General features: G+C 43.6%; 1 protein-coding gene across 7 annotated transcripts in view; it reads left to right on the top strand.

Moving 5' to 3' along the window:
- The window catches only part of LOC116806853 (transcription factor RFX3), a 259,764-nt gene that overhangs the window by 71,272 nt on the left and 160,988 nt on the right, over positions 1–27,504 (top strand). For 4 of the 7 annotated variants that reach the window (XM_072923087.1, XM_072923082.1, XM_032744617.3 and 1 more), the window contains exons 2-3: positions 2,782–2,906; positions 25,206–25,303. In XM_072923087.1, the coding sequence (XP_072779188.1) occupies positions 2,790–2,906; positions 25,206–25,303 (215 nt within the window). In that variant the 5' untranslated portion in view covers positions 2,782–2,789. Of the gene's footprint in view, positions 1–2,781; positions 2,907–25,205; positions 25,304–27,504 lie in introns of those variants that run through there. The other 3 variants (XM_072923084.1, XM_072923083.1, XM_072923085.1) reach the window with 2 other exon arrangements.

The raw sequence follows: 27,504 nt of genomic DNA, 5'->3' as shown, positions 1-27,504 counted from the left end.
CCCAACTGAACATGGCAACTTGTTCTAGGTGACCCTGTTTTGATCAGGAGGGTTGGACTAGATGGTCTCCAAAGGTTCCTTCCAACCTAAACAATTCTGTAATTCTGTGCAAAACTGAAGATTACTCAAATTCCTGTTATGTATAAGTGTGGTCATTTGACCCTAGCTGGATTCCAGGTACCCACCAGAGCCGCCCTATCACTCCCTTCTTCAACTAGACAGGGGAGAGAAAATATAATGAAAGGTTCATGAATTAAGGACCAGAAGAGATCACTTGTTGATTACTATGACAGGGAAAACAGACTCAACTTGGGGAAATTAATTGAATTTATTACCAATCGAAATCAGACCAGGTCAATGGGAAGCAAAACAAATCTTAAAAGCACCTTCCCTCCACCTCTCCCTCCTTTCTGGGCTCTACCTTCTCCCCCCCCCCGCAGCAGCACAGGGAGACAGAGAAAGGGAATTAGAGTCAGTTCATCATGCGTTGTTCCTGCTGCTGCTCAGGGAGAGGAATCGGAGTCCTTCCCCTGCTCCAGCATGGAGTCCTTCCCACAAGAGACAGTCCTCCACAAACTTCTCCAACATAAGTCCTTCCCACAGGCTACAGTTCTTCAGGTACTTCCCCAGTGTGGATCCCTTTCCATGGAGTGCAGTTCTTCAGGCACAACCTGCTCCACTGTGGGTCCCCCACAGGGTCACAAGTACTACCGGCAAACCTGGTCCAGTGTGGGCTCCTCTCTCCATGGGTCCGCAGGTCCCTACCAGGACCCTGCTCCAGCGTGGGCCTCCCACAGGGTAACAGCCTCCTCTCAGACATAATGTGGGGCTCTTCCATGGGCTGGAGGGGCACAGCTGCTTCACCATGGTCTTCACCACAGGCTGCAGAGGAATCTCAGCTGGAGCACCTCCCCCTCCTTCTTCACTGTCCTTGGTGCCTGCAGAGTTGCTTGTCTCACATGTTCTCACTCCACTCTTTTCTGAACTGCAATTACTTCTATGCAATACCTTTTTTTTTTCCTTCTTAAATATATTATAACAAATGTGTTATTACCATCAGTGTCTGTCTCAGCCTTGGCCAGTAGTGGGTCCATCTTGGAGCTGTCTGGGTTTGGCTCTGTCAGACATGGAGGAAGCTTCTTGCAGCTTCCCTCAGAAGCTACCCCTGTAGCCCCCTCCCCCAGTTTGCAAAACCTGGCCACACAAACCCAACAGAGTAAGTCAGCTTTAGTCTTCTTTATGATACTCTAAATAGGTTTTCTTTGTAAGGCATTTTCCTTAACTGTTGGACCATTTCTGTGCTGTATCCAAATTTTGAATATTCCACTTAAAAATGTCAGTGCCACAACCTCATGTAGGGGTAAAATCCCTGTTTATAACTCTAGCGATTACATTGACACTATCTGCTAAAAAGCTTACTTGAGTCACTTTTTCACCTTTAAAATGCTTTCCAGGTTCTTCTTCTCAGGTTGAAGCCCCTCATTCTATCACCTACCAGAGCTTTAACTCAGCATTTGAATATGAAAAATTTATAGTGCAACTCAGTAAACCAGAGGAAGGACAGCTTTGAAGAATGTGTAGTCATTTACAAGCTGATGGAATGACTTTGACTTATTTCTGATTTTAATGAGTTGTTCCTGAAGTCACATAAATAAGTGAGAAAAGTTTCTGTTGATTTGCATTATTAAATATCTTGAGGGCAAGTAAGGTAAGAGAAAACTTTTAATATTTTAGTACATAAGGATTTTAACTGATTCAAGGAAGAAAATGGAAAGAGAAATTTCTTTCTGGTATTGCATATTTTACCCATTGTGTTCTTGCAGTATATTTTATTCGGTGCATATTAGTTCTTTCTGAAAACTGATGATATTGAAGGTACTATAATTTACTTGTACTGTGATTACTACATAAATTACTCTTTTTGTTCTTTAGAATTGTGATTACTAAGTTTGAAATATTTCCATAATTCAGTTTTTTGCATTGAGGATAGCAAGTCTTTTTGTGAAGGCATACTTAATTAAGAAGTAATCATTTATATGTGCAGCTTCTAGAACTAATTATGTTTGTGCATATAGGTAGCTTAAAGTGTGTTGTCTTAATATGGTAAAAGGTTTTGAGTCTCCTCTCAAAATTTAATAATAGTTACAGCTTATGCATACAAGTGTAGTTAGAGAAGAATCAGGCCTGTGAACAGATGTTTTTCTAAAATTCTTTACTTTAAAGCAGCAAATAGGTTTGTGTGCACCTTGCTTCTGACTTGATAAATGTATTTGCTATTACAAAGCAGACTGTAAACTGTTAGAAAAAAAATCGTGAAGTCCAAAGCATATTCTCTTCTTGATGTGCTGCAAGCTCTAAGCAGGCCTTAGATTAGACAAAGTAATAATATATATTATATGTTATATATTATATGTTATATATTATATGTTATATATTATATGTTATATGTTATATATTATATATTATATATTATATATTATATATTATATATTATATATTATATATTATATATTATATATTATATATTATATATTATATATTATATATTATATATTATATATTATATATTATATGAATTTTCTAATATTTTAGGCCAAAGCAACATTTTAAAAAATGAAAAAGAAATATATCAGTGTACTCATGTAATAGTACATGAAACAATCTTTAGCTAATCCCCAGATTTGATTTGGGGTGAATATGCTTCTTTTAAGATCTGAATAAGTGAAAAAAAGCAAAGAAGTGTGTGCTGAACTTTTAATTTTACATTTTAATTTTATTCAGAGACCAGGATGCAGACATCAGAGTCTGGGTCAGACACAGGTTCGACTGTGACTTTACAAGCATCTGTGGCTGGCCAGGCAGTAGTGCCCACACAGGTTGTACAGCAGGTACCAGTTCAGCAACAGGTAGGTGTCTGTTAATTTTGGGAAAACAAAACACCCTGGCAAGACAGAATGATGCATTTCAATAGGTGTAGTGAAGAACTGATTTTGTAGAAGGCTGCAAAACCAATTCCTTTTCACTGTTTTATTCAATTTTATTTTGATGGAACTAACATATCTACATAAGCAGACATGCAGTTTTCAGAGTTTATTTCTTGAACTAGAATATTTGTCAAACTCCAGAAATATATATATATATTATTCTATAAGTAGATTACTATGAAATGTGTGCAATATCTCATAAAAAATACATTGAGTAACTGAATATTCACATTTATTCTTTTGAAAGGAATATGGATTTTTGAAATAAATTCAATATAGATGTAAAATATAAAAGCAATGCAATTTTGTACTTCTAAGATGATCTCCCTGCAGGTTCTTGAGCAAATGCAGAAAGACATGTGAAGTAAAACTGTAAGTAATGCATAATTTGGATTTGTCAGGGAATTAAAGGGGTTTCTGAAGCAGCCAGCTCAGCACACACTTCTGTGACATGATTAATTACCTATGCAGCCCCACCAACATTGGAGGATGTGCTGCATGGGGAGATCGAGGAGGGAAACAGGAGTTGGAAAACAGGAACTGAATGTTAAAAGCCATGAATTTTGTCCAAGACTCCTTTAGTATGTATAATTTAGCTTTTTTCTTTTTTTAAAAAAAATTATTTGTTCCAGTTGGAAGGGATCTACAATGACTGTCTACTTCAACTACCTGACCACTTCAGGGCTAACCAAAAGCATAATATTAAGGGCATTGTCCAAATACCTCTTAAACACTGACAGTCTTGGGGCACCAACCATGTTTCTAGGAAACCTGTTCCAGTGTTTGACCACCCGCTCAGCAAAGAAATGTTTTCTAATATCTAGTCTGAACCTTTTCTGATGCAGCTTTAAACTATTCCTACTCATCCTGTCACAGGATACCAAGGAGAAGAGATCATAATCTCCCTCTCCACTTTCCCTCCATTCAGCTGTCACTGTTTCAGGTTCTTTGGGTGAAATCTGATGTTCTTTTTTTCATATAACTTGGTTTTACAGTTTCAAAATTAACAATAGTAAAACTGAGGATAGCTTGTTAAATTATGTAAGTCTGTTTCTGTGCTAGTAAATCACTGTTGTCTAAACTAAAATTTCTAGCATTATGTTTAGCCTTAAAATTTAAGGTGATTTTTTTTTCTGCATGTGTTGTGGGTTAATGCTGGCCAAATGCCAGGCACCCACGAAAGCCGCTCACTCACTCTCTGCAGCTGGACAGAGGAGATAAAATTTAACAAAGGGTTCATGGACTGAGATAAGGACTGGGAGAGATCACTCATCAAATACCGTCATGGTCAAAACAGGCTTAACTTAGAGATACAAAATGAATTTGCTACTAACAAAATCAGGGCGGGATAATGAGAAATAAAATTAACCTTTAAAAACACATTCCCCCCACCCCTCCCTCCTTCCCAGCTCTACTGCCTACCCCAGCGGCATAAGGAGACAGGGAATGGTGGTTATGGTCAGTTCATCACCTGTGGCTTCTGCTGCTCAGGGAGAGGAGTCATGAGTCATTCCCCTGCTGCACCGTGGGGTCCCTCCCACAGGAGACAGTTCTCTGTGAACTTCTCTGATGTGAGTTCATCTCACAAGCAACAGTTCCCTGCGAACTGCTGCAACGTGAGTCCAGCCCACAGGCAACAGTACCCCTCAAACTGCTGCAAAGCAGGTCACTCTTCCATGGGGTGCAGTCCTTTAAGGACAGGCAACCCCATCCTGGGAGCAGGGCCCCTCCCTTCACAGGTCTCCCACAGGATCACAGTTTCCTCCCAGGTGGTGTGGGGCTCTTCCATGGGTTGCGGGTGGATCTCTGCATCACCGTGGTTTTCCATGGGCTGCAGGGGGACAGCCTGCTTCACCATGGTCTTCAATATAGGCTGCAGAGGAATCTTAGCTGTGGTGCCTGGACCACCTCCTCCCCCTCCTTCTTCACTGACCTTGGTGTCTGCATAGTTGTTCTTCTCACATGTTCTCACTCTGCTCTTCTCTGGCTGAAAATTGCAACTGCGCCACAACCTTTGTTTTGATTTCTTCTTAAATATGTTATCACAGAGGCATTACCACAATTTCTAATTAGCCTAGCCTTGACCAGTGGCATGTCCATCTTTGGAGCCCCCAGGGATTGGCTCCGGCAGACATTGTGGAAGCTTCTGGCAGCTTCTCACAGAAGCCACCTCTGTGCCCCCCCCCCCACCCCCCCAAAAAAAACAGGCTATGCAAACCCAATACAGCATGTTCTTTGCAATACTGTTTAACTGTCTCATACATTTAACTAATAATATTTCCTGGTATACAGACTCAATTTATAATGCATAATAATTCCATTAATATCGCTTCTACTTATAATGTATCTTGGAATACATTTGCTTTTTTTTTTAAACATGCCCTCTCCCCCAAAACCCCCAAAATGCAGTGTTTCAGCAAAACATTCAAATATTGGGCACTTAACATGAATTTAAAAGCTTATCTTTGTGTACTTTCTCCTCTTTTAGTTTAAAATGATTCCCTCTTGTCCTATTACTATCTGCCTGTGTGAAAACTATTAGGTCTTTCTATTATGGTGCTAACTTTTTAAATTAAGCTACTATGCTGCTTTGGCTTAGTAAAGATTTCTATGAAGCTTACTGTGGTTAACTCTTTTTAATCTTTGCTTCAAACTTTTGAAAACTAGATATAGTTTCTATAAGAATATATTTTCAATAAGGTATTAGTTATGTTGTATTGTTATTATTTAAAATATTTCTGTTTCACTATTTCAACTGTACTTTGGAGCATTTTCTGATTCTGTTGGACTGAGTTTTTCAGTTGAGTCTTATTTTGAAAGTATAAGTTATTTAAGGTTTCAGAAAGGAATGTTGGGGGATCAGCCTGGCGAAGGAAGTATAATTTGCTGCAATAATTTGTATACACTGAAAAGGTGATGCATATTTAGTGAAAGCCAATGCAGATGATTCTACAGTGATTAGGATGGAATATGAAGGAAATACTGGTTTAGAGACAAAAGGATAGATGATAAAAGTGTTGAGAAAAGGTCAGGAATTCTAAAGGAATTGAAGGTGTCAGGCAGCAACTGACAGAACGAGATGATACAGTCTTAAGCTGCACCAAAGGAAATTTAGGTTAGATGTTAGGGAAAAGTTTTTTACTGAAAGAGTGATAAAGTACTGGAATTGTCTGCCTGAGGAGGTGGTGGAGTCACCATTCCTGGATGTGTTTAAAAAAAGATTCTATGTGGCACTCAGTGCCATGATTTAGTTGAGGTGTTAGGGCATGGGTTGGACTCAAAGATCTTGAAAGGTCTCTTCCAACCTAGTGGTTCTGTGATTCTGTAGGGTAAGGAAAAGGAAGAATCAGTAGTCCAGCCTGATCAGCAGCCCAGAGCCATGTCAGAGCTTAGAAGCTCTTGTGAGCCAATCTGACAAGGAGGGGTCATAGCCAGGAGCACTGTGGGAGATTTAAACAACTCCAGAAAGCATGAGCAACCCAGAAAGTGTCAAAGAGGGTGAGCAAACAGGATGTGGCGCATTAGAAGGATGTGACACTGCAGTTCACGTGGGCAGGGCATATGGGGAGGGTGCTGCAATCTGAAAGTAGGTCCACAGCTCAGGTAAGTGCTAACTAAGTGCTCTAGATCTCTGCCATAATGGTGAGCACTTGTCTCAGAGCCAAAACCAGTGTGTCTAGTGAGATAGCCCCTAAGAAGTCTGATGCTTCCACCCAGCTGGAACTGGTAAGGAAGATGTCAGTACAGGTGGTAGCCTGCAATGGATGCCCAGATGCTTCTCCTGGAGAAAAGGCTGGTACCTGCACAAAGCATGCACAGGTTGATGACCTGTTGCAGCAGGTGGCTGAATTACATGACAGTTAATAGGCTACACAGTATTAGAGGGGCTGAAATGGAGATAGATAATGTGGCTTTGGCATGAGGCACCTTAGAACCTGATGACCCACAAAAGCAGGATTCCAATTCAACCTCTACCCTCCAACATCCAGACCAAAAACAGATTTGGCGATTTAAAGGCTTTAGATGTCCATGAGCAAGGTCAACAAAGAAAATCCACACCAGCAGCACACAGCAGTTACCATAAAAAGAAACTTTAGTGCTCATAGTGTGTGACTCTATTAAGGGGCACTGAGGCCCTCATCTGCCGGTCCGATAAACAGTCACGAGAGGTATGCTGCCTACCAGGGGGTAGGATCTATGATGTTACTGAGAGGGTACCCCAACTCGTCAAGAGCATGGACTAGTACCCACTACTACTTTTTCATGTGGGTACAAATGACGCCGCAAGCCAAAAAATAGATAGGGTCAAGGAAGACTATAAAGCCCTGGCGAGGCAGGTGAAAAACCTAAAAGTAGCAAAATATCAGTGCCTAAGTCATCTTCTCATCTATCCTACTGGTTAGAGAATTGGGAACAGCCAGAAGCAGACACATAGTGCACATAAATGTCTGGCTTTGTGGTTGGTGCCATTGAGAAGGTTTTGGTTTTTATGACAATGATTGTAGCCTGTTAGGGAGGGATGGGATCCACCTGCCTAAAAAGGGCAAGATAATTTTTTGCTGCAGGCTGGCCAATTTGGTGAGACAGGCTTTAAACTGAAGGACTCACGGAATGGGGTCCAAAGTGGCAACGCTCATGCCATTGCTTCCTCACAGGGAGTAGGCTATGCCAACCAGTGCAGCGACAGATGTTCCTTGACTGCCTCTCAGGATGAAAATCACAGGGCTAACCACACTGAGGGTGTGTATGGCTGTGGTGAGCCCTCTTCCACCCCTTCTAGGGAACCTGCATGCTTGATTACCTCTCTGAAGTGCCTGCATACAAACACACGCAGCATGGGGAATAAACATGAAGAACTGGAAATCTCTGTGTGGTCCCAGGGCCATGATCTCATTGCAATTACTGAGACATGGTGGGATAGCTCACATGACTGGAATGTTGTTATGGATGGCTATGTACCGTTTAGAAAAGACAGGTCAGTGAGGCAAGGTGGTGGAGTTGCTCTTTATGTGAGAAAGTAACTGGAATGTATTGATCCAGGGACAGATGTACCAGTGGCAGACTAACGAGTTGAGAGTTTATGGGTGAGAATTAAGGGAAAGGCTGATATAGGTGACACTGTTGTGGCTGTTTGCTACAGGCCACCTGATCAGGAGGAAGAAGTTGATGAGGCTTTCTATGGACAGCTGGAAATAGCCTCATGGTCACAGGCTCCAGTTCTCCTGGGTGTCCTCAACCACCCTGATGTTTGTTGGAGAGGCAACACAGTTTGGCACACACAGTCCAGGAAGTTCCTGCAAATTATTGATGAAAACTTTTTGAGGCAAGTGGTGGAAGAGCCAATGAGGAGAGATGTGTTGCTGGACCTTGTGCTAACAAACCAGGAGGGACTGGTTGAAGATGTGAAGGTTGGGGGCAGCCATGGCTGTTATTCTGGTTTGAAAGCAAAACCAGTGAGAGACTCCAAGTCAGAAATAAAATTTATTGGGAAAAGAGACAAAATACATGCAGTGATACAAAAGGAAGACCACCGACAAATTCAGAATACAACCTACACCCTTTTGGCCAGCGTGTTGGTAGCAGTCCAAATTGGAGTGGCTGCAGTCCTCTTGGAGTGGCAGATGTGGTTTCTGTTTGTGCAGTGGTCCTGTAGAAGAGGTGTAGTTGGTCCAGTGGAAAAACCCCAGCTGTGTCCTCTTGGAAACCTGTGGGAAGTCTGTTTCTCTGTCTAGAAATCCCAGGATATAGCTAGGTGGGGATGCTTAGCTCCTCCCCCCTGGGCGGAGCATCTCACAATGGGCTGATGTCATTCTGAGTCGTGAGTTGTGTCTTTGATCACAGAACTGGCTCCTGGAGAGTGTTATCTCTGAGTCATGTGGCAAGACTTTGATGGGCCCATTAACAGGAGATAAGGAAAACTGCCCAGAGGGCAACTGCTACACAGATGGTACTAGAAAACATCTTGTCTTTCAATCTCAGACAGCTGTGTAGTGACCATGAGGGTGGAACTCAGGATCTTGCATGCAGGAAGCAAATCAGTAAGCAGGACTAGAACTCTGAACTTCTGGAAAGCTATTTTTGACCTCTTCAAAGACCTACCTAGAGGTATCCCATGGGTTAGGGCCCTAGAAGAGAAGGGGGTCCAAGAGAGCTGGTCAGTATTCAAGCATCACTTCCACCAAGCTCAAGACCAATGTATCCCCATAAACAAGAAATCAAGCAAAGGGGGCATGAGACCTGCATGGATGAGCAGGAAGCTTCTAGCATATCTCAAATAGAAGAAAAAAAAACAGGATGTGGAAAAAGGGACTGGCCACATGGGAGGACTATAGGGATATCATCAGAATATGCAGGGATGTGATGAGGAAGGCCAAGGCCCACTTGGTTCAACAAGAGAAAGTGTATGGTCCTGCACCTGGGGAGGAATAAGCCCAAGTACCAGTATCAGTTGGGGGCTGACCTACAAGAGACCAGCTCTGCAGAGAAGGACCGGGGAGTCTTGGTGGATGACAAGTTGACTATGTGTCGTGGTTTGACACAGAAGAGAATTTTCTCAGGAAGACGAGGGTCAAACCAATCAGTGGTCACATTTGGATATTGACACCTGGAGTGACCACTGAAGGCATGGACATGCTTCTGAGAACATAGGGGGTTAAAAGCAAGAACTCCGAGGAGAACTGTCTCTTTGGTTCCAGTCACAGGAGAGTGCAGACTCTCCCCTGCCCAGCCATGGGTTGGGTGGGGGAGGAGAAGCCATGTGGCCTGGGAGAGGTAGGCCAGGGGGTGAAGGGCCTGGAACTGGGCCAGCTTTTGTGGACTGAAGGGTGGAGGAAATCTGAGATGTCTTTGTTCCCTCCCCCCCCTCCCCATCCAGAGGGAAAGAGACAGAGGGCCTGAAGACACCTGGAAATTTGCCAGCAGAGGAGAAGGAGAAGAGGAGGGGAAGGTGCCCAACATGGGAGATGGAGTCCTGGGCCAAGATTTCAGCCATCCAGGGAGTCCGAGACTTTTAACCCTTTCCTGGGAAATGAAAGCTTTATGAAATATTACTCCTTCTCGATTTAAAAGAGAAGAGAGACAGTCTGGGACCTGAGATGTTAGGGAAAGAAAGTTGGGGGGAGATGATGGAGTGGCTTTTGGCTGGACTTTTCTTGTTAGCCATAGACTGAACCAATTTCTCTTGCAAGGGAGAATGCATTTTTAGGGGGATGCAATGGTGAGCCAAGAGACCTGCTTCAGCAACTACCAGTACAAGAATAAAGTGAACAGAGAAAGCTGAGGAGGGTGTGATGATGCCCTCTGTCTTCAGAGAAGAAGATCTCTGTTTTCACCCTCAGCCCCAGGGGAGGAGAAAAATGGGGGGGACTGTGGTCTCAAAATGAGACAGTGGACTGTTGTTCCTGTTGGTCCTTGTTAAAGAATCCTTAAAGGAGCCCTATGAGCAGTCTGTCCATGCACGGTGGTGAGAGCACTGTAACATGGAGAGTGTCACACTGGCAGATTTCCTCCGGGCAGTGCTGAAATGAACAGAGTCTATGCCTTTATTAATAGTCAGCTCTTTATTAAAAAGTCAGCTTGGCAGGGGGCTCAACAAGGAGCTCGCCCCCGCTGTTGTAGCTTCTCCGGTCGCTGAAGGGTGAGCAGGCATGCAGAGTCTGTCCCTGGAGTCTCCGTGGCACGCTGGTAGCTGGAGGTGAAGAGGTGTGCAGTCCGTATCTGTAGTCCCAGCAGACCGTCCTCTCTCCTTTCCTCCTGGCACACTGGTAGCCGCAGGGTGAGGGGATGTGCAGAGCCTGCTGCCGAAGTCCAGCAGCAGCTATCCCTCTCCTTCCCTCCTGGTATCACCAGGAAGTGTGTGTGTGCTTTGCTCCTGCTTCCCACAGCCCAGTCCAGTCTGGTCCTCTAGGTTATGGTGACAGGTCAAACACAGACTAGGGATGGGGTTCCCTTTTCCCCAACGAGCACACCCATCCAGCCCCCTCCACTGTGCCCATCTTTTCCATTTAGGGGTGTTTTTCATCCCCCAAAACCCCCTCCCATGATTCCACTGGATTATTTTGCATCCCAGTCCTAGAATGGTAGTGAGGGTGGGGGGAGGTAGGTGATTCCCAGGAACAATTAGCTAATTAACATTTCAATGTCAGTACTTAGCCCAAGCCAAGTGTCCCAGCCAGGCAGTTTTGTTCATAACAGTGCCATGTGTGACATGGAAACACAAGAGGTTGCAATTGTGTTTCCTGGGGGTCTATGGTGCAAGAGAGACTCCTCTCTCCCTTGATGGACTGAGTACTGATTATCTAAAAGGTGATGGCTTGATTGAGGGTCCAAGTTATGTCTCACTGTGGTTTGTTGGAGTTTGGGTGGGGGGAGGAGGAATGTTTTGGAAGGTTTTCATTCTGGATTTAGTGTGTGTATTTTATCATAGTAGTAGTTTAATAACATTCTTTTTCCTTTATTTCTAAGCTGGGCCTGCTCTGCTCTGTGCCTGATCGCATCTCACGGCACTTATTTGGAAAGGTGTATTTTCATGGGGACACTGGCATTGTGCCAGCATCAAACCATGACACTATGAGTGACTATTTGTCACTAAGTGACAAATCTGTGCCCTTGTGGCTAGGGGGGGCAATGGGATCTTGGGATGCATCAGGAAGAGTGTGGCCAGCAGGTCAAGGCAGGTGATCCTCCCCCTACTCAGCCCTAGTGAGGCCATATCTGGAGTACTGTGTTCAGTTCTGGGCTCCTCAGAACAAGAAGGACAAAGAACTACTGGAGACAGTCCAGTGGAGGCCACAAATATGATTAGGGCTCTGAAGCATCTCTCTTTACGAGGAGACACTGCAGGAACTGGGCCTGGTTAGTCTAGAGAAGAAAAGACAAGGGATCTTTATTAATGCATATAAATGTCTCAAAGGCAGGTGCCAAGAAGATGGTCCCAGACTCTTTTCATTGGTGGCCAGCGACAGGACAAGGAGCAATGGCTACAAACTAAGATGCAAGAAGTTCCACCTCAACATGAGGAAGAACTTCTTTCTATTGAGGGTGGCAGAGCACTGTAATAGCTGCCCCAGGAGGTGATGGAGTCTCCCTATCTGGAGACATTCAAAACCCACCTGAATGCGTTTTTGTGTCACCTGCTCTAGGTGACCCTTTCTTGGCAGGGGCGTTGGACTGGATAATCTCCAGAGGTCCCTTCTAACCATAACTATTCTGTGATTCTGGGAAGAAGATGTGAATATAGTATAACACTAGGAAATGTGATGAAGAATGTGGGTAAGATACATGCTTTTCCACTTTAGGAAAAGAAAAGGCTATCAGGCATGAAAACAAGGTCTTTGAGGAAGAAGGGTGGCTTTGCTCTGAAAAAAATTAATGTATATATTATATATTTGCTTAAAAAAAACTTGAATTTATGTACTCATACTTTAGGAGCAGACTACTTTGGGTAAAAAAGAAAAATTAAGAAGAAATATTTTATTTTTTAAGATTTTTTCTTGTCGTTATGACGGGAATAATTTTTCGATGTTGTCCTGGTTCAGGTCAAATTTGGGGAAAAGAACCCTAAAAGGGTTTCCTTTAGGAAAGCAGACTCAATCGGCCCCTCCCCCCCCACCAACCAGTTCGGGAAGGATACTTCTTTGGAGGAAAGTGGAAAAAACCTGTTTAATAAACAAGCAATTTTAAACAATATTAAACAATAAAACTTCTTGCCACTCCAAGAGAGAGACAAACTCAGGAAAAAAAATCCCCTGGGTTGCCGCTGGGCTCACTCAGTCTCTGATCAGTCCCTCCGGCGCTGGAAATGCTGCGGCCCAGGCCCGGCCCGCTGGGCCACAGGTGCTGCTGCTGCTGCTCTTCTGGTGTTTAGTCCAGAGCAGGTCCAGAGAAAGGGAAAAAACACAGTCCAGGGAACTTCTTTGCCTCAGCTAGCTAAAAACTAACTAGGAAAAGAAAAAAAGGAGAGCTCTCTCTCGCTGTCTGTCCATCCGCAGACGACACAGTCCAGGAGGAGGAATGTGGAGGAGGGAGTGCAGTTCTTGAAAACAAACTCCGCGCTTCTTCCCCCCTCCCTTTCACTCCTGGAACAAGTCTTAAAGGTGTAGAACTTATTATTCAATATAGACAGAGCAGACGATTGGGGATAAAGGCATCATACAGTCAACCTAGGACAGATGTCTAAATTATTTTCTGCTAAAATAAATTTTTTATTTGCACACTGACAATATAACTATAACTTTCATGAAAGTTTGATATGGTGCTTCAAATTAAGAAAAAAGAAATGTTCTTAAGGAAAAACTAAGATCCCCTTCTGAGTGTAGTGGCAGTGGTTTCCCAGATGTTTTCAAATGACACAGCAATTGTAATTTTTGGAACCTTGAATTGGTGAAAGCAGAAACCTATATATGTGCAAGTAAAACATAGCAAAAGTAAGGTGAAAAAGTGAGAAGCATAATTAAATGCCATTTAACATCTTGTGCAATTTTTCTTAATCTCATTTTTCCTTACATATGATTTTCCACTCATGTATAATTCCTGTTTTAACATGCATTCTTAAGCATGAGGTAGCAAGCTTAAAAAGATTTTCAAATAATTTCCCTGACCTTATGGTTTATTTCATGCAGTACAGAAGTATTCAAAGAGTAAAATTAAAAACTAGTGTCTAACCTATTTTAGAAGGTGTATCCATGCATCAAAGATTACACAAAACAAATCTTCCTATTCATCATAGACTATAACCATAGCATTCAGAAATAAATGTGTCATTCAAATGGACATACAAACTTCTGCTAATGAAAATTGAAGCTTAATGAAAAATCATTTTAAACATAAAAACTAGTCATGAACTTATATTGGTCATTTATCTAAATATCAACATTATAACATGAATTGCTTTCCAAAAGTATTACAGGCTAATGAATTTGTTAAGATGATTTTTTTTTTCTCTGAGAGCAGAAATCTTTGTGTATACAGATCTATTGTTGTTTTTTTTTTTTTTAAATTGAAATGGTGTTTATAAATCCTCACATATTTTACTCTGGTATTATTCTCTTAAACTTATTAGTACTTTTAATGCAAACACTTGAATCTAAAATCAAAATTCTGTACAATTTTATCTTGCTTAATAATAAAAGATGTATTTTTTGAATTCGGAAAATCATGGTTCGAGAACACTGTTAAGGGATGGCAGGCCAATGTCAATTTATGTAACAGTTAACATATGAAATCAACAACCTGCTGAATTTTCCATTTAATCATCAAAAAGAGTACATATCATTATTACTGATTGACAGAAACTCTGTTTTTCTGTCACACTTGAACAGTCTTTTTCAAAGTAATAAATTTTTTTTTCAAAATTAAGGGGTTTTATATAAATTTTTCCTTCAGTGTCATGATTTAACTTCAGATGGCAACCAAGCACCACAGCCATTTGCTCACTCCTCCCCTCCTCCCAGTGGGTGAGAATTGGAAGGGTAAAAATGAGAAAGCTCATGTGTTGAGATAAAAAAGTTTAATAATTTAAAAGCAATTATAATAAATTGTGAGGAAAAAAAGGGGGAAAAATGACCCAAAGAGAGAGAAAAATAAAATCCAAGAAAGGTGAGTGTTGCAAATGAAAACAACTGCTCACCACCAACCAACCAATGCCCAACAGTCCCCCAGCTAACCTTCCCCCTAGTTTTATTGCTGATCATGACATCATATGGTATGGAATATCCCTTTTGTAAGTTGGGGTCAGGTGTTCCATCTGTGCTCCCTCTTAACTTCTTGAGCACCTCCAGACTACTCCCAGTACTTAACAATGAAGTTTAGAATCTTGTTTTGAAGTATATAAGTTAATGGTGGAAAAGGAGGTATAGGAATTTTAGAGAATATAGTGAGGATGATGAATGTGTCCTATCTAAAATGTTTTTAAAGAGCTCTTGTAGATCATAGAATCAGAATCAAAGAATAATTTAGGTTGGAAAGGACCTTTAAGATCATTAAATCCAGCACTACCAAGTCCATCACTAAACCATGTCTCTGACCTCTACATCTACACGTTTTAAATACCTCCAGGGATGATGACTCAATAATTTCCCTGGGCAGCCAGTTCCAGTGCTTGACAATGCTTTCAGTGAAGAAATTTTTCCTAATATCCAATCTAAACCTGCCCTGGCGCAACTTGAGGCCTTTTCCTCTCATCCTGTCACTTGTTACCTGGGAGAAGGGACTGACCCCCACCTCATCACAACCTCCTTTAAGATAGTTATAGAGATTGATAAGGTGTTCCCTGAGCCTCCTTTCTCCAGACTAAACAACCCCAGCTCCCTCAGCCATTCTTCATAAAGACTTGTGCTCCAGACCCTTCACCAGCTTTGTTACCCTTCTTTGGACACACTCCAGCACCTCAATGTCTTTCTAGTAGTGAGGTGCCCAAAACTGGACACAGTATTTGAGGTGTAGCCTTCCAGTGCCAAGTACAGAGGGGCAATCACTTCCCTGATCCTGTTGGCCACACTATTTCTGATACAGGCTAGGATGCCATTGACCTTGTTGGCCATCTGGGCACACTGATGGCTCATGTTCAGCTGACAGTTGACCAACACCTCCAGGTCCTTTTCTGCCAGGCAGCTTTGTAGTCATTCTTTTTCAAGCCTGTAGTGTTGCATGTTGTTGTGACCCAAGTGCAGGACCTGGCACTTGGCCTTATTAAACTTCATACAATTGGCCTTGGCCCATTGATACAGCCTATTTAGGTCCCTTTGCAGAGCCTTCCTACCCTCCAGCAGATTGACACTCTCACCCAATCTAGTGTCATCCAGGAATTTGATAATGGTAGGCTCAATCCCCCCATTTAGATAGTAAAGATATTAAACAGGACTGGGCCTCACACTGATCCATGGGGGACACCACTAGTGTCCCGTCACCAACGGGATGTAGCACCATTCACCACCACTCTCTGGACATGGCCATCCAGCCAGTTTTTAACCCAGCAAAGAGTACACCTGTCTAAGCTGTGGGCTACCAGCTTTTCCAGGAGAATACCATGGGAGGCAGTATCAAAGGCTTTACTGAATTCCAGGTAGACCCATCCACAGCCTTTCCCTCATCCACTAGGCAGGTCACCTGGTCATAAAAGGAGATAACATTGGTCAGGCAGGACCTGCCTTTCCTAAACCTAGTAATGACTACTAACTGGGCTTGCCTCTTGAGTTGATGGGGGGCTGTGTCCTCCCTGCATGACCTTCTTGCCTGAACTGCTGTGTAAACTGCCATACCTGCCTTGGCTGATGTGCCACTGTCCTGGGAGGGGGTGTGGACAGGACCATAATTTTATTCAATACTGCCTCACATCACTGTCAGGGGTGGGAAAGGGACTCTCTCTTGCTTCAGGGTTGGGGAAAAGGGTCTCTCTCACTTCCAAGGAGAAGGATGTTCCTTCTGGTTTAGAAAATGTGGCAAGTAAAGCTGTCTGGTATTTGTTTAGTCTTGTGGGATTGCTTTGTAAATAATTTATTTTTCTTATACCTTTTGTTATTAATATTATTGCTGATGCTGTTTGTTCTAATCTTATTGCTGTTTCCAATAAATTGCTCTTATCGCAAAATGTGATCTTTGCCTTCCGTGCTTCCAATTGGAGGGGGGTGGGGAAGCAGAAACATGTGTTCAGTGGGGGCACTAAATTGGGGAATACCATTCCTGAACCACAACAGCCTTATTTGGTACCCAATGTGAAGCATGAAGAGTTGAGATAAAAACAGATCTGCCCAGAGCGGGTTGGAAACAAATTTCATCTAAGCATTTGTTGTATTAGGTACGGAGCCACTGGTCACAATGTTACTTGGTCTGTTCATGTGGGTGTGTGTCTTGGTTTGAAAAGACAGGTGTCTGCTAAAGAAGGCAGGAGCCTCTCTTGAAATGGAAAATGTAAACCCCCTCCCTCTGAATTATTATAATTTTGAAATTAAGGGTCTCTCAGGCAACAATATGGGAGTAAGAATAACAGTTCTTTATTAGGGAAGAAAATGGAAATAAAATTTTAAAATGCAGTAATACAAAACACTGACAGAGTCAGAATACGACCTGACACCCTGTTGGTCCGGGAGTTGGCTGCAGTCCAGTTAAATGGTGGCTGCAGTCCTCCTGGAGTGATAGATGTGGTTCTGTTGAAGCAGTGATCTTGTAGAAGGGTGTAGTTTCCCCCTGGGGATCCAGTGGTGGTGTAGATGGACCTGGTCTTCTGGGAATCCAGTGGAAAAAGGCCGCTTCTGGTGTTTTTTGGAAGGAAGAGGTCCATCCTGTCAGGGGTCAGGTTTAGATACTGACACTTGGGGTGACCAATTGAAGGTGGACACGCCTCTGAGAACACAGAGGGGTTAAAAGCGGAATTCCCAGGAGGACTCGTCCTTCTTTGGTTCCGGTCACCGCATGGTAAAGACCTCCCCTGCCCAGCCCGGGCTGGGTGGGGGAGGGGAGCCATGCGGCCTGTGGAGGTAGGCCCAAGGGTGGAGGGGCTGGAACCAGACCTGGCCCCCTGCAGATGGAAGGGTGGAGAAATCTGGGATGTCTCCGTTCCCCCCAGAGTCTCTCTCTCTCCCAAGAGAGAAAAAGAGACGGCGGTGGTTTTATCAGCAGTTCGCCGCAGGGAAGGAGAAGAGCGGGGGGGCCGCAAGGTGCCCAGCCGGGCTGTGGGAGCTGGAGCCTGGGCAGCGAGCCATCCTTGGGAGTTGGGACTTGTAACCCTTCCTTGAGAAATGAAAGCTTTGTGAAATTTTCTCCTCCTTGGTTTGAAAAAAGAGAGGAAGAGAGACAGCCTGAAACCTCAGATGTTCAGAGAAGAAGGTTGGGGGAAGATGATAGAGTGGCTTTTGGCTGGACTCTGCTTGCTTACCATAGACTGAACCACTCTTTCTTTCAAGAGGGACTGCATTTTAGGGGGATGCATTGGTGAGCCAAGAGACCTTCTGCAGCAACTACCAGTTTTGGAGTGGACAGAGAGAGAGCTGAGGAGGGTGTGAGGATGCCCTCCATCTTCAGGGAAGAAGAGAAGGCGATCTCTGTCTTTTGGACCCTCGGCCCCAGGGGAAAATGGGGGGGACTCTAGTCTCGAATTGTGATACTGGACTGTTGTTCCTGGTGGTCCTTGGCAAAGCATCCTTAAAGGGGCCCTATAAGCAGTCTCTGTCCATGCCCGGTGGTGAGAGCACTGTGACATGGAGAGGAGAATGTCACACTGGCCGGTGTGTCTGGGCGGTGCCACGTGTGACATTGGAAACACAAGAGGTGGCAGCTGTGTTTCCTGGGGGTCTATGGTGCAAGAGGGACTCCTCTCTTCCCCGATGGACTCAGTATTGATTATATTGAAGGGTGAAACCTTGATTAAGGATCCAAATGGGTCTCGCTGGGGTTTGGTGGAGTTGGGTGGAGGGAGGAGAAATGTTTTGGAAGGTTTTCATTTCGAATTTTGTGTGTTTTTTTTTCTTTCCTTTCTTTTCCTTTTATAGTAGTAGTAGTAGTAGTGTAATAAAGTTTTTTCCTTTGTTATTAAGTTTGGCCTGCTTTGCTCTGTTCTTGATCACATTTCACAGCATTTGATTGGTAAGTTGTATTTTCATGGGGCGCTGGCATTGTGCCAGCGTCAAACCATGACACCAGGACAGTGTGGTATCCAACCCTGTATATATTCCTGAGTGTGCTTCTTGTGATGATCTTTTTCAGAGCAGGGAGAAAGATCAGCATAGGTTTGTTGCTGTACTGTGGGATATCAACTGTTAAATTTACACGATAACATCAAATACAATGAGGATCATTTGGGATGTGTATTCAGTGTTGCTCTCCTACCCTTACCTCAGATGCTACCTTTGGGAGTGCATTAATAATCATACCTAGCCTGGGGAATCAGGGAGGATGATTTTCCGCACCTTTTCACCCCCTTTTCATCTTTTAGGCCTGTTATAGGATCTTTTGAGAATTTAGAATTTTCCTTGGATGTTAAGGAAAGCATGTTCTTATTGCTAAGTCTAGCAGATCTCCTCAGTATGGTCCCCAACATGTTTAGAGTCAAGAAAGAGATTTTTAGGAAGGTCATTCAGAGATATGCCCCAAGGGGGAATAGTCATGAGTGGCATGGAATGTGGGAGAAAATGGGCCTGTTTTTGGAGAAATTATCTCCTCCAATGTTTTGGGAGTTCACCCGTGAACAACTACAGGACCCTGATGAAATGACAGAATATTTCTGAGGAGAAAGCTGTGGCAACTCCAGAGAAAAACAACTTATTGCAGTGTGCTGGGCCCTGGCTACTATTTATCAGACACTGCTTGTCACTAGACAGCACCCTCAGAGGGAGTAGGAAGAAAGCAGAGGAGGAGGCACCATGTCCACTCAAACTGCAGCTGAGCCAGGGGAACAATCTGTGATGCTAGCAGTCGCCCCTATACAGAAGAAAAAATCTTAGACCAAATCAGTTTGCCTAGTGGAAGCAGGGCCATCTCAAAAGAAGGAAGAGGTAGAGCCAGAGATAATGACCCAATCTATCTCATGTGAGCTGCAAGATATGTGAAAAGATTTCAGCCACCAATCGGGTGAACCCCTGGTGACCTGGCTGCTCCAGGGCTGGGATATCGCAGCCCACAATATGAAACTAGATGGTAGTGAAGCCAAGCAACTGGGATCCCTGTCCTGGGATGTGGGCATTGACAAGGCAATTGGGAAGAAGACAGAAACTCTCAGCCTCTGGAAGTAACTCCTGTCAAGCATGAGGGAAAGGTATTTTCTCAAGGATGATTTAGTTGTGAGCCCAAGTAGGTGGAACGCCATGGAGAAGGGTATTCAGTACCTGAGAAAATTAGCTGTGCATGAAAGTACTCTGTAGGCATTCAAATAATGAGCAGTCCTCTATAGATCCAGATGAGGTCCAGTGTACACAATCCATGTGGCAGAAGTTTGTACAGAACACATCATTGTCATACACGAACTCACTGGCCTTGATGTCAATGACAGAAGAACAAACAGTGCTTCAGGTGACTACCCAACTCTGCTAATATGAAGATCATCTTTTTTCCTTCCTACAAACCTGTGCTTCAGCTGTGGAAAGACTGTCCAAGACTATGGACATATTTGAAAGACTCGAGCAGATTAGAGAAAAAATGTCCTATGCCCCGCCAGTATGGACCAGAGTCTCTGCTATTGGGAGCAAGCATCCCCCTGCTCGAGGCAGAAGGTACAAATCATGAGGTAACCTGTGGTTTTACCTGCATGACCACAGAGAGGACATAAAGAAGTGGGATGGAAAACTCACCTCTGCCCTAGTAGCATGGGTATGTGATTTGAGAGGAAGAACAACCACCACAGGAAATTCTTCAAGGATAAATGCTGCTCCATTTTCCAGTGGGCAAGTTCTCAGACAGAATAGAAGAGCTGATGTCACTTCCCATAGTCTTGAAGGAACCTACAGGTCATATTTACAAGAACTGACCAGGACTAGAGGGGTAATAACAGAATCACAGAATCACAAGTTTGGAAGAGACCTTCAAGGTCATCAAGTCCAACCAATTCCCTGACACCTCAACTAAACCATGGCACCGAGTGCCACATCCAATCTTTTTTTAAACACATCCAGGGATGGTGACTCCACCACCTCTCCAGGCAGACCATTCCAGTACTTTATCACCCTTTGTGTGAAAAACTTTTTCCTAATATCTAACCTATATTTTCCTGGACACAGCTTGAGACTGTAACCTCTCGTTCTGTCAGTTGCTGCCTGGTGAAAGAGACCAATCCCCACCTGACTACAACCACCCTTCAGGAAGTTGTAGGGAGTGATAAGGTCGCCTCTGAGTCTCCGTTTCTCCAGGCTAAAGAACCCCAGCTCCCTCAGCCGTTCCTCATAGGGCTTGTGTTCCAAGCCCTTCACCAACTTTGTTTCCCTCTGGACACACTCAATCATCTCAATGTCCTTCCTAAACTGAGGGGCCCAGAACTGGACACAGTACTCAAGGTGCAGCCTCACCAGTACCAAGTAGAGGGGGGAAATTGCCTCCCTGCTCCTGCTGGCCACACCATTCCTGATACAGGCCAAGATGCTGTTGGCCTTCTTGACCACCAGGGCACACTGCTGGCTCATGTTCAGCCAGCTGTCAACCAGTACCCCCAGGTCCCTTTCTGCCTGGACACTGTCCAGCCACACTGTCCCCAGCCTATAATGCTGCAGGGGGTTATTGTGGCCAAAATGCAGGACTCGGCACTTGGACTTATTAAACTTCATCTTCTTAGACTCTGCCCATCTATCCAACCATTCTAGGTCTCTCTGCAGAGCCATCCTACTTTCCAACAGATCGACACACAGTCCCAGCTTAGTGTTGTCTGCAAATTTACTAATGAAGAACTCAATACTCTCATCCATGTCATCAATAAAAATATTGAACAGAACTGGCCCCAGCACAGACCTCTGAGGGACACCACTGGTGACTAGCCACCAGCTGGATGCAGCACTGCTCACCACCACTCTCTGGGCCCAGCCATCCAGCCAGTTTCTAACCTAGCAGAGTGCTCCTGTCCAAGCCATGGGCTGCTAGCTTTTCCAACAGTATACTGCAGGAGACAGTGTCAAAATGCTCCCAGCCAGGTGGAGGAAAGGGACAGTAAGATCTATTGGACTATAGGGATCCCATGGCCTGTCACATCAGACTCACAAGAGTACAAGGCTTTAGTTAACACTGGCGCACAATGTATCTTGATGCCATCAAGATATGTAGGGGCAGAATCCATCTTTTTCTGGGGTGACAGGGGGATCCCAACAGCTGACTGTACTGTAAGCTGAAGTTATCCTGATGTCCTGGTTTAGGGCAAATTTGGGAGAAAACCTCCAAAGGGGTTCCTCTAGAAAGCAGATTTAAGCAGCCCCTCCCCCAACTGGTTTGGGAAAAATATTCCTTGGAGAAAAGTGGAAAAACCTGTTTATTTAGCAGGTAAAGCATTCACCAGCACAAAAAAAAAAATTTGAACAATATTAAACAATAAAACCTCTTGTCAATCTGAAGAGATGACAAACTCAGAAAGTGTTTTTTGTGAATTGCAGCTTGGCTCACCCAATCTGTTATCAGTCCCTCTGGCACTGGAAATGCCATGGCCCAGGCCCGGCCCAGTGGACCACAGGTGTGAGCTCCCGGTGCTCTTCTGGGTTTTCAGTCCAGAGCAGGTTTAAACAGTTCCAAGAAAAAGAAAAAACACAGTCCAGGGAACTTCTCTGCCTCAGCTAGCTAAAAAATAACTAAAAGCAAAGGAAAGCTCTCTCCTGCCATCTGTCCATGCTGCAGACAACACAGTCCAGGAGAAGGATGTGAGGGAGCAAGTGCAGTTTCTGAAAACAAAGTGCGTGCTTCTTCTCTCCTCCCCTTTGCTCTCGGAACCAGTTTTAAAGGTGCAAAACTTAATATCCAGCATAAACAGAACAGACGATTGGGGATGCAAGCATCATAAAGTCACTCCAGGACATCTGACTAGAAAAGAATGGTGGAAACACCCCATTGTGACTGGCCCAGAGGCCCTGTGCATCCTTGGCATAGATTACCTCAGGAGAGGGTATTTCAAGGACCCAAACAGGCATTGTTGAGCTTTTGGGATAGTTGCTGTGGAGACAGAGGGAATTAGACAGGTGAATACCTTGTCCGGTCTCTCAGAGGACCCTTCTACTATGGGACTCCTTCAGGGCAAAGAACAATGGGTACCAATTGCTACCACTACAGTGCACTGTCAACAACACTGCACCAACCGGGACTCCGGGACTCCCATCCACAGATGATTTATGGAGAGCCAGGGAGTGGTCAGCAAGACTTGCTCACCCTTCAATATCCCCATATGTCCAGTGCCTAAGTCCAATGGAGAGTGGAGAATGATAGTGGACTATCATGACCTGAACGAAGTCACACCACCACTGAGTGCTGCCATGCCAGACATGCTGGAGCTTCAATATGAACTGGAGTCCAAGGCAGCAAAATGGTGCTACCATCAACATTGCTAATGCATTTTTCTCCATTCCTTTAGCAGCAGAGTGCAGGCCACAGTTTACTTTCACCTGGAGGGGTGTCCAGTATACCTGGAGCCAACTGCCCTAGGGGTGGAAATATAGCCCTGCTATTTGCCATGGACTGATCCAGACTGGATTGCAAAAGGGTGAGACTCCAGAACACACAGTACATCGATGACATCATGCTATAGGGCAACACAGCAGAGGAGGTTTTTGAGAAGGGGGAGAAGATAATCCAAATCCTCCTGAAAGCTGATTTTGCCATAAAACAAAGGGAGCCCTAAATTGGGGAATACTGTTCCTAAACCATGACAGTCACACCCTGTTTGCCTGCCCTATTTGCCCCACTCCTTGTTGCTTCTTGGGTGCGTCTTCTGTACCTGTGGGAGTTGGTCACCTTCACTCCTGGCGCTGCCCACACTGAGAGCTGCTGCTTGTCTAACTTTTCACACTTCCTGCTCTGGTTGAGGCTGGTGTGCCCTCTGCCTCTCTGAGCTAGGTTCACAGTTTTGCTGGTTTTTGGAAAGCTCTTTTAGCATGATCCTCTACTCCAGAGGATGTCTGCCGGAGCAGTTCACCTCGGAGACGTGATGATGCATCACATGCATGAGAGACAGGGCATGGAGGTCTTGGTCAGTTCGTCATTCGAGATCTTTTTCTGTTTGCTCAGGAAGAGGAGTCTTTTCTCTGCTATGCTGTGGAGTCCCTCCCACACGCAGTTTTTCCAAAACTGTTGTGGCATGGGTCACTCGTTTGTAGGCTGCAGTCTTTTAAGGCTAGGCTGCTCTATTTTTTGAGCAAGGGCCCTCTCTCTCTATTCAGGTCTCCCACTAGATTACAGCTTTCTCTGGCATTCACCCACTCCAGCATGAACACTTTTCTTATGGGCTGCAATGTAGCAGCCTGAACTGCTACAAATAAAGTCCAGGGTAAAGAAGCAGAAAGGGCCTTTGCATAGTATCCACAAGTGTTTAATTCAGCTGCGCGGTGAGATGTTCAGAGTTCCCTCAGCACACAAGTCTCAGCTTTCCCTGCTCTCTCCGCAGGGGTCCAGGGGGTGAACCTGGTCTCAGGACAGTACAAAGATGAGGGCCAATCAGGGAATAGGGAGGGAGTGGCTCAGGGATGTAGGAACAGACATAGGAACAGGGAAAGGAGCAAATGGGGTTTAACAGCTTTTTTGAGGGAAGGTTCTTGTGTCTCCCTAAACCAGGGAAATGCCCCTCAGGGTCCTCACACTGCGAGTGAATGTCTGCATCCCCCATAGACTTCATGCATTACAGGAGGACAGTTTGTTTCACCATAGTCCTCACTATGGCTTGCAGAGGAATCTCGGCTCCAACACTTGGAGTACCTCCTCCTACTCTTTTTTTTCCACTGACCTTGGTTCCATCATGTTGTTTTCCCTCACATGTCCTCACTTCCTCCTCTGACTAGAAGAAAAACTGCTGCTTGAAGGTACCATTTCAAACAAGTTCCACTAATTCAAAGATTCTTGCAGGATCCCGCAGTGCCAAGAAGTTGATTTTATCCAGGTTCTGCATTGGGGAGTTGCCCGCCACATTTTCAGTCGGCCATCCAGCCCTGCCATCATCATGCACGCTGTGGCGGCTGCCACGGCACTTGCGCTATTTAACACCTCTCTTCATGCAGGGCGCTGGGAAGGAGAAGTCGCCACCATCGCCCCTGCGCTTCTGCCTGCAGTGCAGTTGCCTAGGGGCAGCCAGGCAGGCAAAGATTGTCGTGGTCTGCGCTGAGATGGCGGCAGCTGCAGCAGTGGCCACGGTGCCTCCCCACCCCTGGGAAAAAACTGCATGTGCGCTGTTTTGATTTTCTTCTTAAATGCATCATTACAGAAGCGTTACCAACCTCTCTAATTGGGCCAGCAGCATGTCTATCTTCAGAGCCATCAGAGATTGGCTCTGTTGGACATGGTGGGAACTTCTAGCAGCTTCTCACAGAAGTGACTCCTGTGGACCCCCCCCCCCGGCCCCCACTACCAAAAAAAAAAATCAGGCTATGCCAAATCAACACAGTACTCCACTTAGCTTATTACAGATTTGTAGCACAACATTGCATTCTGTGTCATTTAGTAATTGTAAGAACAGGGATGTCCCAAAATTAAGAGTATTGTTTAGAAACCATTAGATGCACTGAAGCACTAGTCATTCTTTTTATAAGGTAAACTATCCTATATTTCTGGTGTTCTTGTTTGTAGGTACAGCAAGTACAGACTGTGCAACAGGTGCAACATGTCTACCCAGCCCAGGTTCAGTATGTGGAGGGAAGTGACACAGTCTACACAAATGGAACAATGTAAGTTGGTTATTCATCTAAACTAGAATGTTTACTAAAATAATGCACTTTTCATTACATCATATGGACTGCTATGTTTTAATTAGCAAAGAAAAATGTTTGAACAAAAACTTTAATTTTTGTCATATGAAATCATTATTTGAGTGAAAACAAGTAAGATTCATATCACTTGAATTAATCTAAAATGAATTCAGGTAATTGTTACAGTTGGACAGTGTGAATCTGCATATGCATCATTTTGTTGTTTGGGGAAAAAACGAGTTTATGGACAAGTTTTAAGTTATGCTGATAGGAAGTATGATCTAAATTTGTCATAATATGATCATCTGTATAATAAAGTAGTCTCCATGTGGGCTGCTATTCTTCTAGTTGAAATTATACTGGGAAGTTCTTAAATTGCTGAGGCAATTGTAGTCATTACTTACAGAAAACAATTATATAATTTCTTTATTTTTTTAAGTGCAATGATATACATATTTATTATTTTTCCAAAGGAAGGTAGAGGAAGGACAATATGTTTTTTTGCTTCTCTCTCAGACTCTTCTATTTCCTGTGCTTTTCTTGCTTCAATGAATATGGTTTTCTACCATCAAATTCCTTTCTCCTATGTTCAAACTTAAAATCATAGAATAATTTAGGTCAAAAGAGACCTCTAGAGGTTATATGGTAAAACCCACACAAACACAGTCAGAATAGGACTAACTTCAAAGTTTCTCAGGGAGAACCTTCCCTCCCTCTTTTTCCAGTTAAGTCTAAATATATCCCATGAAACTTCTGATATAAGGTTAAGGAAAAAGAAAAAGGCCTGTAGAAGACTTTTTTGATGCCAGCAAGTATCTATTGATGATAATCTGGCATTGACACAAAAAAAGTCAACAACACTATTGGGTTCTGATACTGATGTTAACACTTGCAGCATCCTCTTCATGGACATATTTTGCCAAATTTATTCTTCAGATAAACTTTTTCATCAGTCTCTTGTTCCCTTATTTTCTTTGCTCTTATAATATCTAAGCAATCTTCTGTCCTAAATGGGTCTGTTAAGACATGCTTATTATTAAGAATGACCAATGTGTCCCTGTTTAAGACACTGTAAAAATGGAAAGTCGCTCATCACATTGTTAAACTGTAATCAAAGACTGAAAATATCTGTGTAGAATGTCTGATCAGGCTAACTTTTATTTGAAAAATGCCAGCCAAAGACACTGAACTGTTGAGACAAAAGAAAACATTTTTTTTTCATCCACATTTGTTTTTCTTTTAAAAGCTCTAGTGCTTCTTCTCTTTAAATTATGGGCAGTGATATTGGAATAGTATAGTTTATTGCAGTTCATGACATTTTACCTGACTTTATAGCTCAAATATATTAACCAGAGGATTGTTTGTTTTATCCTGTTTATATGTTAATTGCTTCAAAGACCGATGGATGTTCTCCAGATGACCCTAAATGGGGTATTTCCTTGCACCTGCTGCTTTTGCTATTAATTATATGAACTCTGGTTTCTAGTACCTAATCTATTAACAAAGGGTCTATTCCATTCCATATACAGGGCCTAGGATATATGGTTGAAGGAAGGTATCCTATTAAAACAGAGAAAGGAGCAAGTACTAAACCTATGGTGGGAATGGAAAATGTTCTATGACAAGTAACATAGATATTCTTTCATTCTCTTTTTTTGGTCATGTGCTAGCCTGATTTTAATACAACCCTCAAGACCTCCCAAGAGATCATTTGCTCATGAAAACAGCAACTAGGCCCAGTCAGTGAGAAAGAAATGAAAACATGAGTTGTCTGATTCATAATAGTGAAACTGTGATCGAGTGAGCAGGAAAGGGTTCTGGTCTTAGATAAAGAGATGGTGGAAGCCAAGAACCAGTGGGTGGAAAGAAGGAAGTCTGGTAGCAGACATAGAAATCTAACAAAATGTCAAAATGCATGGTTGTCTGGGAAAAAGAACTTTAAAAAACAAAACAAAAATAAAAATAAAAATACTGACTGGATAAACAGCCCAGAAAAGTTGTCTCCATACAGGAGATGATGTCTATATAATTTTCCTGGTATAACTCCTTACGATTTCATTTGTAGATAGCACCTTAAATGACTATGGAAGGAGGAGCTGGCTGATGTGACATAGCTTGTAGTCCTATTTCATCCACCAGTAAGCTGTATTTTAGTATGGCTGATAATTTACCATAAAAAA

The sequence above is a fragment of the Taeniopygia guttata genome, chromosome W (genome assembly GCF_048771995.1).
Source record: "Taeniopygia guttata chromosome W, bTaeGut7.mat, whole genome shotgun sequence".
In the NCBI taxonomy this organism is placed as follows: domain Eukaryota; kingdom Metazoa; phylum Chordata; class Aves; order Passeriformes; family Estrildidae; genus Taeniopygia; species Taeniopygia guttata.
The sequence above is the reverse complement of the archived record's forward strand: the minus strand, read 5'-3'. Positions and strand labels throughout refer to the sequence as shown.